Below are 19,295 nucleotides of genomic sequence, written 5' to 3' on the forward strand. Positions count from 1 at the left end.
CCCAGCATGGTGCTGTTGAGACACCACATTGCACCACTGATGTAAGCCTTCTATTTCTCATTGCTTCTGCCACTGTTTGCAAGTCCAAATTTCACTCTGGCTTCACTTCTGCAATATTCTTTTGAGAAAGATGTGGAAATACTGCGTGCAGATTTGCAAACTAGAAAGATAAGGATGGAAGTCCTGCCCTGCTGTGTGAGCAGTATTCAGAATGAGGAGAAAGAAGGAGAAATAAGGAGAAAACTAGAAAGATAAGGATGGAAATCCTGCCCTAGCTCTGTGTGAGCAGCATTCAGAATGAGGAGGCAGTTTTCTGATCCTCATTCTTAGAGGCTTGTACTGTGAGACTGCTTATTCTTTTTTTTTTGGTGCCCCCTTTTCTAGGAGAAACTAAGCACACATTAAAACTTAACAGTACACAGTGGTAACATTTCAACCTGGTGTGGAGTTGATCGATGGGAAGAGAAAAAGCAGTTCTGCATGTTTGCAGTAGAACATTCTGTTGCATTGTGTACCACTGAGGCTCTAAGCTTTAATAAATGGCAAGTTTCTTTTTCTCTGTGCTGCTGTCCTGATGATTCTTCCTTTAGCAGATGCCTGTGCAGCAGTAGAAGCCCTGTTCAGGCCTAGGACTTGCCGTGCTGCTCCAGGCCTGTGGCAAAGCCGCTGTGTTCATACCAGTGGAACACCTAAGGCATGAAAGCAGTGTAAAAAGGGCTGACTTTCCACTCAGTTATTTTGCAGACTACCTTGCCTCTCTGCTGGCCTGACAGTAAGATCTCTACCTGTACTTTCCTCAGGTGTGTCTGAATGGAGAAGAGTTTGGAGTTTGTTGTTAGGGTTTTTTTCCTTCCCATTGGCTGCTATAAAAACAAGGATGCCTGGAAGATGTCCTTGTTTCAGACACTGGTGCAAGTGTCACCTTTGAGGAGTCTTGGTATTCCAATGCTGTTTCTTGTTGTGAAGCAACCATTCTTCTGAATAATCTGTATTTGAAAGTGCATGTAGCCTTTGGAAAGACAAATAAGGAAAAGCAGCCCTCTCAGGAATATCTGATATCCTATCCTAGAATGGCTTGAGTTGGAAGGGACGTTAAAAATCATCTAGTTCCAATGCCCCTGCCACTGGCAGGGACACCTCCTACTACACCAGATTGCTCAAAGCCTCATCCAGTCTGGTCTTAAACACTTCCACAGAGGAGGCATCCATAACTTTTCACAATAACCTGTTCTGGTGTCTCACCACCCTCATAGTAAAGAACGTTTTCCTAGTGTCCAATCTAAATCTGCCTTGCTCTAGTGCAAAGTCACTGTCCTTTGTCCTGTCACCACAGTCCTTTCCCTTCCGGTAGTGGAAGGCTGCTGTAAGGTCTCCTCAGAACCTTCTTTTCTCCAGGCTCAACAATCTCAACTCTCTTAGCCTGTCTCAACAGGGGAGGTGCTCCAGCCCTCTGATCATCTTTGTAGCACTCCTCTGAACCGTCTCCAACAGATCCATGGCTTTCAAGTGTTGGGGGCTCCAGAGCTGGATGCACTTGTCCAGGTGGGGTTTCACAGGAGCAGAGTAGAGGGGCAGAATTACCTCCCTCGACCTGCTGATACATCTTTTGATGCAGCCCAGGATACAGTTGGCTTTTGGGGCAGCCAGCACACACTACCAGTTCATGTTAAGTGCCTCATCAGCCAGCACCCCCAAGTCCTTCTCTGCAGGACAGCTCTCAATCTGCTTGTCAGACAGCCTGTGTTTCTACTTGTGATTGCCCTGACCCAGGTGCAAGACCTTGCACTTTGCCTTGCTGAACTTCATGAGGTTGGCTTGGGTCCACCTTCCAGCCTGTCAAGGTCCCTCTGGATGGCATCTTTGCCCTCCAGCATTGTTCACTGGACCACACAGCTTAGTGTTGTCAGCAAACCTGCTCAATCCCACATCCATGTCACTGACAAAGACGTTAAGCAGCACCAGTCCCTGGGGGATTCCTCTCATCACAGGTCTCCATTTGGACATTGAGGCCTTGATTGCAACCCTGAGAGCAGCCGTGCACCTCCCTCGAATTTAGAGAGCAGGATGTCACGCACGACAGTGGTGGATGCTTTGCACAAGTCCAGGAAGATGATGTGGCCATATTTTGTGTCCAGTGGTTTGTAGCAAGAGTAGCATAAGCTTTCAACACATTGACAGTGGGCTGAGATTTGACAGGGTTCTTGAATTCAGATGTTTGTTTGTAAACAGAGGTGGCAGCAAAGAAAGCTGTGTGGCCTGAATTTTAATTTCTCTGCCTGCCGGTTCATCTTCTTGGAATGGGGACATCTAAAGCCTCCAGCTGTTTAAACAAACAAAAGTTGTTTTGAGGAGCAAAGCAACCATAGTTCCAGTTCAGGAGCTGCTTCAGATGGAGGAACAGGGAGCATGTAAGAGGAAGCATAGTGGGTAGGGAAACAAAGAGAAGCAGAAGATGAGTGTGAGGAATCAAGGGCTTGTCCTCCTGAGGGCCATGCTCCCCATTACGGAGTGACGTTGATCTTATCCTGGTACTAAGGCAACAACAGCAGTGGAACCACCTGGAGAACAAGCAGTGTTAGGTCAGCTGCTCTGCAGGAGCTTCTGTGCTGTGTGTGCATTTGCAGTGCGTCACAGTAACTTAAAAGTAGTTGAAGGAAGTTTTCCCAGTTAATGAAAGGACACCTTAGCTGTGCTGTAGGTTGGCAAGAGGTCAGCTGCACACAGGGACGTTTACTGTGGAACAAGTAGCATTTTCTAACTTGCATGTGAAAACTGCAGGGGCCTTTTCACAAGTGTGGTCACTATTGCAAACACCCTTGAGTCAGAAGCTGGCTCTGTTTTGCCTGCAGGATGTGCAGCACCTCTAGCTAAGTGAAAATGTTGGCCGACTGAGCAGTGTTGGACTGTGGTGTTCTGGTACTGCTTCCTTGTGTTCAGCCTGTGCATTTCCCAGCTGTGTCTAACAGAAAATGTTGGCTTGTTTGTTTCTTTCCCAGCAAGTGTTTGCATCTCCTAGCAAACACCCGATGGACAGCAAAGGAGAGGAGTCAAAGATCAGCTATCCAAACATATTCTTCATGATTGACAGTTTTGAAGAGGTGAGTCCTTGTTGCAGCAGAGTTTTGTCCTCTTCTAGTCTAAATGTCCTGATTGTGCCTGTGGACCAAATGTTTTGGGCTGATGGAGGGTTACTTTCCAGTAGTTTTTGTTTTATTTTATTCGACCCCCATCTTTCCTTCATGCTTGAAATCCGAGCCTAAAGCTGCATTTCAGCATCTGTCTTTATAGTGGGCTAAAGTAGTACGGGGGAGTGAGAGCTGCTTATCTCAGCACGTGGTTTACAGCATGCAGTGCCTGGAGAAAGGCTGGGGTGCAGCATGCAGCTCCCTTGCTTTCTGCCCTTGACAGTGCCATCGCTGGCGCCCTAAGGAGGACCGTGGGGATCTGCGTGCATCTGAACCCTTAACAGCTGCTGTTTGTCTAAAATGTTGCACCTTGCATCTTTGGTAGGTTTTTAGTGACATGACTGTGGGAGAAGGAGAAATGGTCTGTGTGGAGCTGGTGGCCAGTGACAAAAGCAACACCTTCCAAGGGGTGATTTTTCAGGGGTCCATCCGCTATGAAGCACTGAAGAAGGTCTATGACAACAGGGTAAGATGCTTCCGAAAGACGTCCTTTGCAATGATATGCTGAACAGTTGTTCATTGCTTCTGAGGCTGTTTGCTCTTTGTCCTGTGAGATCATCTGCATCATGATGATGAGTTTTGGCTTTGAAAGTTACCTGAAAGCTAAAGCTTTTGGCTCCAACAGCTGCGAGTATTCAGATAAAGGATATACTACTCTGGTGTTAGTGAAGAAGGAGCAAAGTTGGCAAGGAGTCACGAGCATGCTCAGGAGTGGATCTGAACAAGAGAGTTCCGAGAGCTCCTCCCGTTTTCTGGGGAGCTCACAGATATTTCTGGTTTCTTCAGAGAGGGCCTGTTTTATAGGGAGATCTTTAGCTCTGATAACTACCTTGCTCATAGGTAAAATACATTTCTCTGTAGTTGTTTTTGCCTATTGCCCAAAGACCACTGTTGCTTCATTGCCAGAGAAGGAAGCCTCCTTTGCTGTCCTCCAGAAAGATACAATGCCAGCACTTGGAGCTTCACACGCAGGGCCTAGTGCTGAAACCAAGAGAGTGAGAGTCAGTAAACTTCTCACAATTTGTTACAAGGAGAATCCTGAGAGGTTTTAGAAAACAAAGTATCTGCTGTGCCTGTAAACTTCATTTGCCTTTGTTCCTACCCTTGTCAGGAGGGGTGCTGAATAATTTCCCTTCTCCCTGGTTTAAATGTGAGTAGTTGTACTCTTTTAGCAGTCTCTTGGGAGAATGTGAAACTGAAATTGTTCCTCTGTTCCTCCATCACCTTATGGCCTCACACAAACACCAGGTGAGTTATTAAAATCTGTGGGAGCACAGACTCTGCAGACTCACTGAAGACAACGTAAGAAAGAAGCTCTGAAGTAGAGAAGACAAAATTTGCTGTGGTAGAGTCACCTCATAGCCTAAGAATGTTGTGTTTGCCCACAGAGCTACTTTGTGTTGTTTCATTAGATGAAATAAAGTTATGGCTGAAGGCTAAACTTGAAATGTGACCATTCTTGTAACAGAACAAAAGCAGCTTCTCTGTGCTTTTGAAGGTGACTTGAATTCAGTTGTGTCTGTGTTAATTCATAGCCCACTAGGAGTTGTGTTACATGATGAGCGTCTTGGCCCTTCCAGGCTATCAACTGGAGGAAGTTGTAATAAACCACTTGCACTTGTGCAGGAGCTCTGCTTATTTTACTTGGCAAAAGCTTGACTGTTTTCATATTGGTCTCTTCCTCTTTTCAGTTCTCAGTTCAGTTTTCAGTTCAGTTGTGTTAACTGGAAATTGAACCTTTCTGTCTCTTGAGAGAGGGCTCAAAGGCTGTCAGGGCATTGCGGTGAGCAACGCAGCGCATGTGAGTGGTGCATGGGGCTGATTCTTCGTGCCTTGCCCTTGGCAGCGTGGACACCTGTGTCCAGGTGGGCCTGCCACAAGCTAGTGCCGCGACCACGCAGTGCGCTTTGCTAGTTTGAAGCACGTTTATGTTTTGGTTGCTTTTTGGACTCTGCCGAGTGCTCCTGCACAGGCTGGGTTGAGTTGTGCACATGCCTGCTCCTGCTCTCCTCTGCCACGTCGTGTGGGCCTGCCTAAAATCCTTTTCTTTTATCTCAGCTTGCATTTTGGATAGCTGAAGGAGTCGATCCTTCTCTGAACCTCTAGTTTTAGATCTGTAAAACTCCTTCCCTTTTGGAGATCACTTCAGATTGTGGCTTGAAGTGCTTCTTAAGCATCAAGATAATGATAGTTATTCACTGTGGTTTTGACTTCAGATAACTGCTTTCAGAGAATGCTTATGTTTGGAGAACGTGGAGATGATATTACATGTGTTTTTCTTTCTTTTCTTGGTGCATTGTAGGTGAGTGTTGCAGCTAAGATGGCTCAAAGAATGTCTTTTGGCTTTTATAAATATAACAACATGGAGTTTGTCCGAATGAAAGGGCCACAAGGGAAAGGCCATGCAGAGATGGCAGTGAGTAGAGTTTCTACTGGTGACACTTCGCCGTATGGGACAGAAGAAGATTCCAATCCAGACTCGCCAGTGCATGAGAGAGTAAGCAGCAAACAGAACTTCTGACTTAAGGCTAAGCACTAATGTGTTTTGCTCTCAAGCCAGCAGATGGACTGAAACTGGGACTAACTCACATCAGGAGTCTGTGCTCAGATTTGCCTGTCGTTTGAAGCTAGTAGATGCAGCTGGCTTCTCAGCACAGCTCTCCTCGGGCAAATGCTGAGCACAGGGATGGCAGCACGATTCACACTTGGGGGGCGTGCTTCATCGAAACAGACGTGATAGTGCCAGGGAAAACGATGCTCCTGCCTGCTTTCTGTCAAAATTAATAGGTTCCATTTCTGTGCAAGGGGGGCTTTACCCAGAAACGTGGGGTTTGTGCAGTCTGTAGGTTGCTTGCTAAATCTGAGTACAATGGCACTCTTAGGAGATTTTGCCGCCAGTGACTGCTGCTAGCATAAAGCCTGTATAGTATTAAAGCAGAGATTGTGGGTTTAGATGCAGAACCATAGTTATGCATGCAGTTAATTTTAATGCAAATACAGTAAAATACCAATACAGTTGGTCCAGAGGTGCTGATTTGGCCTTTATTCACTCCTGAGCCTTGCTTTCCACTGTCGCATTTTACCTAGTTAAGGGATATTAGGGCAACATATCTTTCAAATACCCACCTAGATACTTGTGGACCTGGGCTGAGTAGTTCCTGGTGGAATCTAAGTTGGTTTCCTGTGTAACACAGCTAACCTGTGTAGTTGAAAGGTCTGTGGGACTGTTTCTAAATGTCTCCATGCAAGCTGTGTGTTTTTTCTTTCTGTCTTGCTAAAAGGCTAAAGGACCTGCCAGCACAGAGCTCATTAACTGCATGTGCTTCCTCTCTACCATGGAGGAGCAGCCTGAAGAAGTCAGGCCTGGAGGGACTTCCTGATCTTTTGGCTCTGAGACTATGGTGTCAACTGGAAAATGTCAAACTAAGTTTGACAATGTACTATCATTGCTTGCTGCCAGTGGTTTTAATGGTGACTGGTCTGTTTCTGGGCTTTCTTTCCCCCAGCTGTGATATGAAATGACTGCAGAATTAGAGGCAACACAAAGAGGTCAAGTACACCAAAGGGAGGATCAGTTGGGCAGCAGAATGCTTTTACTTCTGGTTTTACTTGCATTTGTCTTCAAGATTGATGGCAGAGGGATGACTTGATCCAGTGGGAGCTGTCCCTGCCCATGGCAGGGGGGCTGGAACTAGATGATCCTTCAGGTCCCTTCCAGCCCTGACAATCCTGTGATTCTGTGACTATTTTACTCTTTCATGGACATCAGAAAATTATAACTCTGCTGACTCTGAAGCACATCTTCCTGTAGCAGTCTTCTGGGGATGATGCATTCAGTTTTGGGCTCCCTGGTTCAGGAGGCACAGAGATCTTCTGGAGGAAGTCCAACGGAGGACTACAAAGATGATTAAGGGGCTGGAGCACTGCCTTACGAGGAGAGGCTGAGGGACCTGGGTCTTTTTGGTCTAGTGAAGAGAAGACTTAGAGGGGATCTAATCAATGTTTATGAATATGAGAGCTGGGAGTCAAGAGGGAAGGGACAGGCACAGGCTCTGCTCACTTGTAACCTGTGATAGGACAAGGGGCAATAGATGCAAACTACAGCACAGGAAGTTCCACCTCAACATGAGGAGGAACTTCTTTACTGTAAGGTTCCCAGAGCACTGGAACAGGCTCCCCAGGGAGGTTGTAGAGTCTCCTTCTCTGGAGACTTTCAAGACCCGTCCAGATGCATTCCCATGTGACCTGCCCTAGATTATGATCCTGCCCTGGCAGAGGGGTTGGACTCATGGTCTCTGGAGGTCCCTTCCAACCCCTACCATCCTGTGATCCTGTGACATGAAGTGACTCTGCAGTGCAGCACCAGCCTGGCTTGGCTGTCCTCCTCACTCATGTGCCACCTTGCTCTTTGTATGGACAGATGAGCAGTATCAGATGTCATCTGAGGGAGAGTTGAGGGACTGCTCAGTTAACGGTGTGGAGAAGGGAGGTGACCTCAGAAGTGATTCACCTCTGATAAGAAATTCATTCTCCTTTTTTCATTCAAAATTTAACTACTAAAATATTACTTTAAAAAATGGCACACAAGCACTGCTTTTCATCTCTTCCTGAAATAGCTATGCCTGACTATAATCATGGTTTAATCAAGAGCAAGAACTGTTCTGAAGGAAGGAGGTCTCCATGGTTTCATCCCTAACCTGTGTTTCACCACAGACCATTATATCCTTGTATTTGTTTTCACTTGGACTAACCAAACCATCAGGGACAGCTCTGCATTTTTTTCTCCATCCTATATTGAAATCTGATCTAGGTATCATTGTGCATTGATTTCACTTTTGCATCAGCATCTTGGGCTAAGTAATTGCTTTGTGATCCTTCTTCACAGAGGCAGTGCCACCTTTCAGAGTGATCCCACCTGGCATACAGCTAAGCAGGGAAATGGCTGCCTTGCATCTGACAAAGAAATGAAAAGGCAAAGTTTTAGTGTGCCAAATACAACACATTGTTAGCTTATTAAATCTTCCAAATGTCAACATGCACAAATGAGACTGACATTCTTCGTGCCTCAGTTACTCATTTTATTCCTTTGTAACTACAAATCCTTCTTAAGAAGTGATCATTGTAGGACAGAGGTTTTTCATCAGCCATGCAGCAGTGGAGGGTGATGATCTATCAAAAAACTTTCATCTTGATAAACACAGCTGAGATGACTCTTCACTGGCAGTGCAGGGTTCTACACTTTGGCCACAGCAACCCCAAGCAGCACTGCAGGCTGGGGCCAGAGTGGCTGAGAGCAGCCAGGCAGAGAGGGAGCTGAGGGTGCTGGTAGAGAGGAGCTGAAGCTGAGGCAGCAGTGCCCAGGTGGGCAGCAGAGCCAATGGCATCCTGGGCTGGCTCAGGAGCAGTGTGGGCAGCAGAACAAGGGAGGTTCTTCTGCCCCTGTGCTCAGCACTGCTCAGGCCACCCCTGGAGTGCTGTGTCCAGTTCTGGGCTCTTCAATTGCAGAGAGATGTTGAGGTGCTGGAAGGTGTTGAGAGCAGGGCAGCAAGGCTGGGGAGGGGCCTAGAGCAGAGCCCTGTGAGGAGAGGCTGAGGGAGCTGGGGGTGTGCAGCCTGCAGCAGAGGAGGCTCAGGGCAGACCTCATTGCTGCCTGCAGCTGCCTGCAGGGAGGCTGTAGCCAGGTGGGGTTGGGCTCTGCTGCCAGGCAGCCAGGGACAGAAGAAGGGGCCAGAGGCTGAAGCTGTGCCAGGGCAGGTCTAGGCTGGATGTTAGGAGGAAGTTGTTGTCAGAGAGAGTGATTGGCATTGGAAGGGCTGCCCAGGGAGGTGGTGGAGTGGCCATGCCTGGAGGAGTTGAAGCCAAGCCTGGCTGGGGCACTTAGTGCCATGGTCTGGTTGACTGGCCAGGGCTGGGTGCTAGGTTGGGCTGGATGAGCTTGGAGCTCTCTTCTAGCCTGGTTGATTCTGTCATTCTCTGGCCACTCTGACAAACCAAGTCATGACTCCTGTTTTCACACATGTGACTGCCTCATTGCACGTATATGGGACTTATTATTTCTTCCTGGAAGCGTAGAAGTTTTTAACCAGAGCTTCCTTTGTCATTTCTTGTTTCCCTTTCAGGTGACTTCTTTCAGCACACCGCCAACCCCAGAGCGCAACAACCGCCCCTCCTTTTTCTCCCCATCCCTCAAGAGAAAGGTGCCCCGGAACCGCATTGCCGAGATGAAGAAGTCCCACTCGGCAAATGACAGCGAGGAGTTCTTCAGGGATGATGATGGAGGAGGTGAGAGAAGCAATACCAGCTAAGCCAGGCTTGTCCAGAGAGGGCACAGGCTGTAGAAAGGGATCCGGGGGATGGATTTTCCCAAAGGTTTGCAGCACAACGAGCCCTGCTCTGCAGAAAGTCCAGCATCAGTGCTGCTCTGAAAATGGGCTTGTTCACAAGCCTTAGCTGGCTGGGGCACTTAGTGCCATGGTCTGGGTGATTGGCTAGGGCTGGGTGCTAGGTTGGGCTGGATGAGCTTGGAGCTCTCTTCCAGCCTGTTTGATTTGACGATTCTAAGATCTTTTTGAAGGCTGCAGACTAACAACTCCTGTATACATTTAAAACTTTGCCCCTTTTTGTGTAAGTATTTGAGAGAAACATGAGCAGGGAAGATCTTTCCCCTCTCACAGATACCAGGCTCCAGGTGGCTCTTCCAGATACCACAATTTAGTGAGGTAGAGCATGTGCTTGTGACAGAGTTCTCTGAGTGCTCTCATTTGATCATGAGCTGGTTAAAGCTGGTGAAAAGGCATTCACTTCAGTTGGCTTTGGATCAGTCTTGAACACTCTCAAAAGAAAACTTAATGAATTTGTTTGTATTAGTGCCTTGTGGAACGCTTCCTCTGAATTCTAGTTACCTTGTTGGCTGTTTCATACTGAGTCAAAACTTGACTCTGATCCAGAATATAGGACCTGAATTGCAGTTTTGTTAGGCAGGAAATTACCAAATCTTGGAGTCCGAACTGCATTTCTTATGTTTAAAATCAGTTAAGTAAAAAGCCAACAGAGAAATTGTTAACTATCTTCTGGCATGCTAATAGGTAACCACAAAGCTCATTTGCAGACCACAGTTTCTGTCTGTAGTGGCAAGCAGTGGTCCATCAGTGTTACTGGACCAGCTTAGCTAATGAGGAATTGCACAGCCTAGGTGATAATACTTAATTCAAATTCTGTGCAACTTAAATGGTTGTAACTAATTTAGGGTTCCATCAGCAGAAGACCTTTCTCATCTATTTTGGCCTTAATTTGCCTAGTCAAAGTGTATGTTGCTTCAAATGAGATGTGTTTTTAGCATGTTTTCCTAGGCAAAGAGTAAGGCTTGGGTTGAGTACTAAGCAGTGTGAGGAGATAAGGGCAGCTTTCCCAAAGGACTCCTGCTTTTGATTTCTCCTGGAGGTTACACGGAATATAAAGGAGTTCAAGGCATTTGTCCAGCACTCCTTATGGGTGTTGGTATTGTCTGCTCAGGGGAAGGCTAGGTTAGGATTCTGCTTGTGCAGTGTGGTGGCAGAGGCTTCATTCCCACTCCTGGCTAGTCTGTGAACAGGTACTTATTTGGTTCTTTACTACTGCTGCCAACTGCTGCCAGCATTCATTAGCTTTGATGCAAATGGGCTGACTGATTTCATAAAGGTAGTAATAATCCTGTCCTGCATGTGACTTACTTCTAGACAATGAATATAGGATTTCCTACTTTGGTTGTTTTTTTAATGCCCCAGTAGAAATAGAAACCATGTCTCAATAAAGTGCAGAAACTCAGTCACCCTCAGCTTGCTGTCTTCTGCCTCTACAGATCTTCACAACACCACCAATCTGCGTTCGCGGTCCCTGTCTGGAACAGGACGGTCTCTGGTGGGCTCCTGGCTGAAGCTGAACAGAACAGATGAAAACTTTCTACTCTATGCACACTTAACTTACATCACTTTGCCATTGCATCGAATTTTAACAGGTAAATTTTCAGGTTTATTACATATAAATGGAGTCTTTCAGTTCCCAGACAGCCTTCTGTGTTGGGAGGTTTTGCTGTTAAGCAAGTACTTCTCTGTAAGGGAGCATCACTTCACAGATCTCATTTGCTGCCTAGAGCAGCAAGTCAGTAGAATCCAGGGGAGTGCTGTCAAACTGTTCTCTGGCTTTGGGACAGTTTACTTGGTGCTGGTTCAAACAAGTTGGTGGCTTGTACTAACAAAGCTCCAGAGGAGCGTGAGTTAGCTTAACACTGCGCTATAAAGTTCATCCATCTCGTAAGTGTGAGGGAGCTCATTGTAAGGCTGACAGCATTGGCAGCAGTAGCACTGGCATTGTAAGCACTGGCAGCAGTAGTTGTAGCAGAGGCCTGTGACTGTGAGGGTTACAGAAAGGTAGCTCTAGAATTTGGAGTAACCTCCTTTGCCTCTTAGATTAGGTTTCCATGTGGACTGCTTGGACTGATCAGAGTGCCCCCACTGATGCCCATGCATATGTCAAGCATCCAGTGCCTTTAACATAAGGATGTTTGTGTGTCATACCATGAATCATAGAGTCCTCCATGTTACTGTCTAGCTATGCCAGGTAGTGCAGTGATGACAGCCAGCTCCCCGTTTGTTCATCTGGGCTGAGATAGCACAGTGAGTCAGGGGTTTGTCTACAGCCAGTAATGAACTCTTGGGTTTTGTCCAGATATCAGGAGGACTGGAGTACAATGAGTGGTCTGCTTGAACTCCATCTGCCAGCAAGCCTTTAGCCTTTCGGGGATACAGCTTGGAATATGAGGTTCTTGTGGGACTCTGGAGATACTTCTGCAAACTGAAAAAGCAGTGGTAGCTAAAGGCTTTCTCCTCTGTCTAAATCTAGTGGCAGTTCCTTTCATATAGCCATTACTAGTCTACTGCCAAAACCAGATGTTTAGTGTATCCAGCAGAAAGGAAGTCTGATCCAGCTGCTCAGCTGCCTCTCAAGCAAAACTGCTGCTGAGCTCTGGAACCTAGACTGGAATAAAGTTATGGTTCCAGCACAATGTGAGCTCCTGTCTCTGACCTTGGAAGATCCTGGGAAGTGTTACTAACTCTAAGAACTTCATCTTTATTTCTCCTCTTTCCATTCAGCTGATGAGATGACTTCTGAATAGGTTTATCTGCGGTTAGTGCCTGCATTTTCTTGCCTGGGTGTGAAAAGAGAATGCTTCTAGAAACAAACCTGGTCTTTTACACAGTGGTTGTTTCCAAACTGTTCCTGAAAGGTGGCTAACAGAAAAGGAGTTGGGAAATCTGATGTTAAACAGGTTAATCTGCTGCTGAAAGAAATCAGAAGATAGTGTGGGTATTAATGTCATCAGTTGTGTGATGCTAGTGTAATAGTAATAGATTAGTTGGGGTCTTGTCCTCATGTCTCAGAGCCTGCTGTAGAGTAGGAGCCACTGGCAGCTTTCCAGCTAGCAGAAGTGTTACGTGTTGGATGGGACAGGCTAAAGTAGAAAAGATACTCTCTCCCTTGGGTGGCTCAGGAAGTCTGCGCTGAGACATTAAAATCCCAGTGATAGTGATCAAAGTGCTTTTTAAAGTGTCTGGAGTTTATACTTGTTGCTAACACTTCCTTTGCTCTGAGACTTCTCTCCAGGCCAGACAATTCCCACAACATCTCTCCCATACGTCGGAGGCTCCCATCCTTTAGTCATCTCTGTGGCCCTTCATTGGACTTGCTTCGCTGTGTTTCATTCTTTACACGTATGGCTGGAGGCCTCTGGAGCTGTGGATTGATTTTTACTCACATCATCCTCTTTGTGCAGCTCTGTGTGATCAGCCTCTTAATTAAGCATGTGCTCACTTTTCCCATGCTCTTTATCCTCTGTGTAGCCTTGAATAGGACATGGCAGCTCATCTGCCAAACATTTTTGTGTGCCAGCTTGCTGGTTTTACTGTCCACGTTTGGAAAGATACCCATCTTTGGCAGATACTTTACATGTTCATAGTCTGACACATTTGGCCAACATGGAGCTGGGGAGCCAGCAAAACAAGTGGGTTTTGTGGCAGCTTCTTGGGTGCAGAAATGCAAGCTTGGGGCTGCAGAGTGGAAGAAACAGCTGAATTATTTCTTCAGAAGCAAAAGTCTCATTATGAGTCTTGGGAATGGTGCATTTTTGACTTTGAGGAAAGGAAGACCCTTGATATGTCCTGTGCTGGCACTTCCATCCCTTTCTCTGACAGGCTGTGCCACTGGACACATGTCCTTTCGTCCCACTGTAAATGATACTTAGTAGGTCAGCCGTCATCTCTACACGATGGGCTGTGTTTGTGCCCTGCCATCTCTCCAGCAGGATGCAGCTGAAGAGGAATTAAGTTGGACTTGAATAAGCAAAGTCACAGACTGGTCACATTTGAAATGCCTTTGGCAGTGTAACAGAGGGACTTGCTGCAGTCCGCAGTTGCACTTCTTGTTCTTCCTGCTTGCTGGCACGGTGGCTACTCGAGAAGCCTCCTAAGTTCGCTGTCTCTTTGTTTGTCTCCCTCACCCAGATATCCTGGAAGTGCGGCAGAAACCGATTCTGATGACATAGCAGAGACCAGGCACTGCCTCGGAGCCCCATTGCCAAGTGCCTAACCGCAGCGGTTTTCTGTGCTAACACTACCATCTAGTGTCAGGAACATAAACCTCCGCAGGAAAAAGGGAAGTCCAAGAATACCAGCTGATCAAAAGTGCCTCTTTCTTCCTTCCTCTGCTGTCATGCACCCTGTGCCCACTTGCAGTCCATCGCTTGAGTGTCTCTGACCGGAAGAGGACTTTCAGCAAGATGAAACGAGAAGGGGCTGTTCAAAACGATCCGATGCTTTATGGACAGTTTTACTGTGTTTACTTTATAACTAAGGAACCAACAACGTGTACAGAATGTGTTGAACTTTATATTCTTTGAGAGAAACAACCTGAGAATTTCATACCGAAGCACTAACGAGCGTTGTTCCCTAGACTCTTGCCCATGCACTCTCTGTGGCAGTTCAGCTTCATGTGCACATGAGTGTGTGTATGAGGACCAGAGGGATGAGAGAGTAATTTCCCACCCAGGGAGGAAAAAATGATGCTGCAAAGATACACTGCTCTTTTGGTACATGCAGCAGGCCAGGTCAGAGCTTGAAAGAGGCTGAAGATGTTCCCGTTTGTTCATGCCAGTGTTAGGACAGGTGAACCCTGCTGACAGATTTCCCTATCTACCAAAGAACAGCAACATTTTTATCCTCAGAAACTGGCTAAGAAAAAGAGCCAGTGAAAAGAAGGCTAAAATGTGCTGCTATTGTAAAGCTGAGGTTCCTAACCCGTACTAATGCTGCTTACCTCTCTCTGCTTGCTGAGTCGATGGAAGTTTGAGTCTAAAGGAGATTGTAATTGGACTCCAAAACCTAAAAACCTTAGCAGTGATTGATAGCCTCCCATATGCACTGGATTTCAGAGTACACAGAGATGTCTGTGCAGTGGTGTTTGCAGCCAAGGAGGGCAGTGAGAGGTGATTAACAGGCGGGCAGCTTGCCTGGGTTCTTCGTCTGCCAGTGGTTTGCTGTACTGTTAGGTGCCGAAGCGTGGAGCCTTTTCTGGAGAGACAAGACTGACTTTTTGGCTCTGAAAAGTGGCTAAACGTTGCCTAGTTGGGAGGTCTGGAGATGGTATGTCAGGAGCTCTCAGGAAAAAAGCCTTCTGTTTACAGGTAAAATGCAGCTTTTTCTAAATAGCAAAACCTTGCTGTCCTTGACACTTGAAAGCCAAACAACTGAACTCTGAGACTACTGCAGTCTGCTTCACTGTTCTGAGACAGGAGCCAGTCAGTAGTGCAGTTTACTGATGGCTGCACAGGTGGCATGGCAGTGGCTGAGGTAGCTTGTTGCTTGGAGCAAGTGGGCCTCCGACACACGCACAAAGGGAGAGCAAAGATGCCGTTTTGGTCACTTTTCACACTCCTACAATTCATGTTGATGGTGCAGTTGCTACATGGCATGTGCTCTCAGCCGGGACCTTTGTCTCCATGCCCAGCCTTTCCCAAAGCTCAGTAGCATCTGATGACTTACTCTCTCAAATAGGACTTTCTGCCTTTTCACCCCCCGAGCCAGGTTCCGTGGAAGTAGCTCCACTTGAGCATAAAGGTAGACTGACCTTACCGTTCAGCCCGACGCGGCGAGTCCGGCGTGGCAGGGAGCTCTCGTTTCACTTGAGGCTAGGCCTGGAAGCAGTCAGCTTAGCACGGTGATGCATTTCTGACACCAACAGCATGAGGGCATGTCAGGGAGGGCTGACTGGTTTCCACTTTGCTTCAGATGTGTTGCAGCACCATCAGCAAAGCATTCACTTTGTTATTGCCAGCACAGCAGCTCTTCACGTTGCAGGCGTTGAACCTTGCTCTGTGGGAGCGTGTGGTTGTGCATCTGTTTCTGAGAGGGTGGTCACAGGGTCGAAGCTGAGGCGTGTGACTTGAGTGCCTAAGCTTTCTTCCTGAGCAGGGTGGAGAGATGGAGTCCTAAATCAGCAGCTGAAGTGCCCTCAAGGAACTTGCTAGGCACCCTGGGTGCTTGCCTGAGATCCCTAGGTGGTGTGCCTAATGTCAGGTGGAACAAATACTCTTTCTATACCCATGCTGAGGATTGAACCACTCTTCAGCTGGAAGACCTGTCCTGCTCCGAAGCCTCCCAAGATGCTCTTTGTTCCTCACTTTCGTACCTGCTGGGCAAATCAGTGCTCGTTCTCCTTTAGACAGTCCTTGGGGAGGGAAGGGAGAGGGGTCACTACTTGTGCTTCTAGTGACATCTCCTTTTGGCAGAGAGCCAGAGGAGTGACACCAGTGAAAAGAAAATGTGTCGAGGTGGGAACTCGAGTGGTAGGTGCCTGAATATGGCTCACTCACCCGGTGCTAGGCTGTGAGGCTGTCTGGCTGTCTGTTAGTCATGTGTTAGGTACTTATAGTTCCTGTCACCTGAAGGACTGAGCGAGTCTTGGTGCCGAAGATTTCGGAGCAAATGAAGAGTGGCTCTAAACCAGTACCTTAGCTTAAAGGCACCGATACAGAAGGTCCAGTTGAGAGCCCACATCTGTTATGCAGGAGCTGTCTGCTTTGCTGTGTGCATGTGAGTGCCTTTGGTGTCTAGTTTGAGGGCTGCAACATAAATGTCCCTAAAGTACATCTCTTTCTGGTCTCTTGCTAGTTGGTATGCTGTAGCTGTGGGGAAGACTCACCTTTTTAGTTCATGCAAAAGGGGTACAGGTGTGCCCAGATGGGCGTCCACAGAGAGCAGAGGTCCAAAAGTCTGCTGAATGTCAATAGTGCATTTTAGAGAGGAGCAGATGTGCTGAACTCTCAGCTATTCCTTCTCTGAACAGCTGACCTAGACTTCATACCCAGAGCCCCTGGTCCCCACTTGGCAAGTGGGGTCAGACACATTCTACATTTTGTTCTGTCTTTAGGCAAACCCTGAGAGTTGTCATTTATTATCTTTTAAGAGGGAAGATGATCAGTTCTGCTTGAGCTGAGGTGGCACAGCTGGGCCCTAAGGAAGCTCTTGCACTGTACCAAAAATAAGAGAATGTCTATAGGAACCTCTTGCCCTGTTAATTTTGAGGGGTGCTTACTTCTGTAGCTACTGAGCAGTAAACCCCTTTGAGCCTCTGTTAGCCGTTTAAATAGTTGCTGAGGAATGGCCTGGTGTGTTCTGTGTGCCGTAGAGGCTGCATGGCTGTCAGTGGCTCAGTCACTGGGGCACAGTGGTTGCCATTAGCTGTGCTGATGCTTCGGAAGGCAGCGCAGATAGCAAAGCTGGGGAAGCTCTACAGAGCAGCTTTATCTACTCACAGAATCCCACCATGCCCCATGAACTCAGCTCGCTCCTTCCAGCCTTCTGCCCATTCGCTCCCTCTGAAGATCAAGGCTTGAACCCTCCACATATGATGTATATTGACGGATGTCAGATGCAAGGATGTAAATCTTGTCACCCCTGACAGGTTTTTCACTGTTGTCAATTTAACAAATAAGAAGCCTTTGGCTTTTTTAAAGGAAGCTCTTAAATAGATCATTTTATATTAGAAGATTATTTCTCTGCCTTAGAGACCACCAGGTATGTGACATTGTTCTCTTACTGCCAGCCAGCACAGGGTGAGGTTCCAAGTCTCCTTTGAAAAGAAGCTGCCATCTTTAGCAATGCCACACATTTTTCAGCTGTCCTGGCTGGTCCAGTTTGTGTGGTTTCATGTTCCTTCTGGCTTTATTCTCTTGATCTCCACTGTTTACAATGCTTGAACATGTTGGGCTCTGGATTGCTGTTATCCAATTTTCCATTCCTGGACACTGTGTGCCTCCCAGCAGAGTTGTTTGCACAGGTGACTTCACAGTAAAGTGGTTTTCTTAAGCATGTTCTTACACCAAGTTTTAATTGAGGCAGTGAAGTCTTTGGCTCTTCAGACAGACCTCTTGTGACAGACCTTCGTGTGCAGAGTGCCATCTGCTTCCTGAGCGTGTATACCGATGTGTAACCCACTTAGGCTGCACTGCTACATTATTGGCTGCTTCTTGCCTCTCCGTCATTGGTCCCTTTCTAGGAGATTGCTTCTCCTGCATTTTGTAGTTTGAGGCTTCCCCTCATTAAGGACAGACGTTAAATAAACCCTTCAGAAGTGCCTAGGCCATGTTGTTACCCACTGGGGTTTAAGAACAAACTTTTATTTAGGGAATGAATGAAGCAGTCTTACAGTCTATCTGGTTTGTGTGTAGCAGCATCACAAAATAACAAGTTTATAGTTCCTGGAAGAGCTGGATGTCTCCTACTGACTCACCCTTTGTGCTTGAAAAGCTCTCATGGTCTCCAAGGGTCCTGGCTGAAAGCTCTGGAAATGGATTTCTTGTGATCACAGGAGTCGGATATCTGTGAATGCCTTATTTTGTCTCGTGAAGTATGACTAGAAGTGTGTGGCACTCGTGTAGAAGTTCTGTGTCAAAAATAAGTGCAAGTAGAATCCAATTAAAGGCATTGTGAAATAAGTAGCTTTCACAGCAAACCTTAAACAAAGGAGTATTTTACACCAGAATGTAGCTGTTTGGATGCTCGGTCGAGCTCATACAAGGCTGCAAGCAGGTCACAACGTGAACATTCTCTGTGTAAATATATAAATACTTCTCAACCCCATTTTGCCAGACTGAACACATGTTGCATGGCTTGGGCTGGGTTTTTTTGCCTCATTAATCATCAGTGTTGATTAAAAGATGAGTTGAAAATTGTGCTGGCACTGTACTGAGCCCTTTGAGCAAAGAGCGAGGAGAAGCTTTGCGCACCAAAACTGAAGTTGACTTTACATTTGGCAGCAGTGAAGGCGGTGTTGGACCCTGCAGCCAATAAACAGACCTCTTTAAATTCCCGTGACTTCTGGTGACAGTGTGTTCTCTCTACCCTGCCTAGGGGTGCTAGACTTTGCATGGATTTGGTACTGGAGGCAAGCAAGAGTTTTTTCAAGTTTGGGGTTTTTTTAACCCTGTTATCTGTTTACACCAACAGTGCTCTGGGGATTCGTACCTGAGTGTTTGATAACCTGCGATGCTCACCTGTGCCCTTTGCCTCCCATCTGCCCCCAGCATAGAAGGGTGGGATTGTTCTGGTTCTGCCTCTCCTGCTGGAGCAATGTTGCTGGCAAGATCCAGCAAAAGCAGTTTAGTGGTCTACGGACCACTGTGTTCATCAGCACCCTGTGTCACTTAGAGCATGCCTTAAGCCTGTACCAAGTCTAGAGGTTTTGCTTTGCTTCTGAAGGACAAGTTTGCAACCTGCTCTTCCATCCCTGCTCATCGCTGCAAGCGTCAGACCAGGCTTTGCTTTGAACAGGAAGGTGACAGATGGAGCATCACGGAGTGAGAAGCCATTGTTCAAACTTCCTTCTCAGCAAGAATTCAGAGTTCAGAGCTTCTGGTGAGTACGTCCAGTGGTTACCCTACGCAGTGCATGAGGTCAGCATAGGCAGTTAACAGTTACTGTTTCTGGCTTCTCTGTGAAGGCAGGGAAGCACTTAATGAACTGCCAGAGTAATTAAATGCTGTGTATATAATGTACCATTTTCTTTTCAGTGCTGGGAATT

General features: G+C 46.9%; 1 protein-coding gene across 3 annotated transcripts in view; it reads left to right on the plus strand.

Annotated features, from left to right (window-relative positions):
• KIAA0930 (KIAA0930 ortholog) overlaps positions 1–18,584 on the plus strand; it is a 67,615-nt gene extending 49,031 nt beyond the window's left edge. For 2 of the 3 annotated variants that reach the window (XM_064142840.1, XM_064142841.1), the window contains exons 5-10: positions 2,997–3,098; positions 3,511–3,651; positions 5,488–5,682; positions 9,305–9,467; positions 11,023–11,178; positions 13,721–18,584. In XM_064142840.1, coding sequence (XP_063998910.1) covers positions 2,997–3,098; positions 3,511–3,651; positions 5,488–5,682; positions 9,305–9,467; positions 11,023–11,178; positions 13,721–13,761 — 798 coding nt within the window. In that variant the 3' untranslated portion in view covers positions 13,762–18,584. Of the gene's footprint in view, positions 1–2,996; positions 3,099–3,510; positions 3,652–5,487; positions 5,683–9,304; positions 9,468–11,022; positions 11,179–11,888; positions 12,840–13,720 lie in introns of those variants that run through there. The other variant, XM_064142842.1, reaches the window with a different exon arrangement.
• The last annotated feature ends 711 nt before the right edge of the window (positions 18,585–19,295 follow it).

Source organism: Pogoniulus pusillus, chromosome 4 (genome assembly GCF_015220805.1).
Source record: "Pogoniulus pusillus isolate bPogPus1 chromosome 4, bPogPus1.pri, whole genome shotgun sequence".
Lineage (NCBI taxonomy): Eukaryota > Metazoa > Chordata > Aves > Piciformes > Lybiidae > Pogoniulus > Pogoniulus pusillus.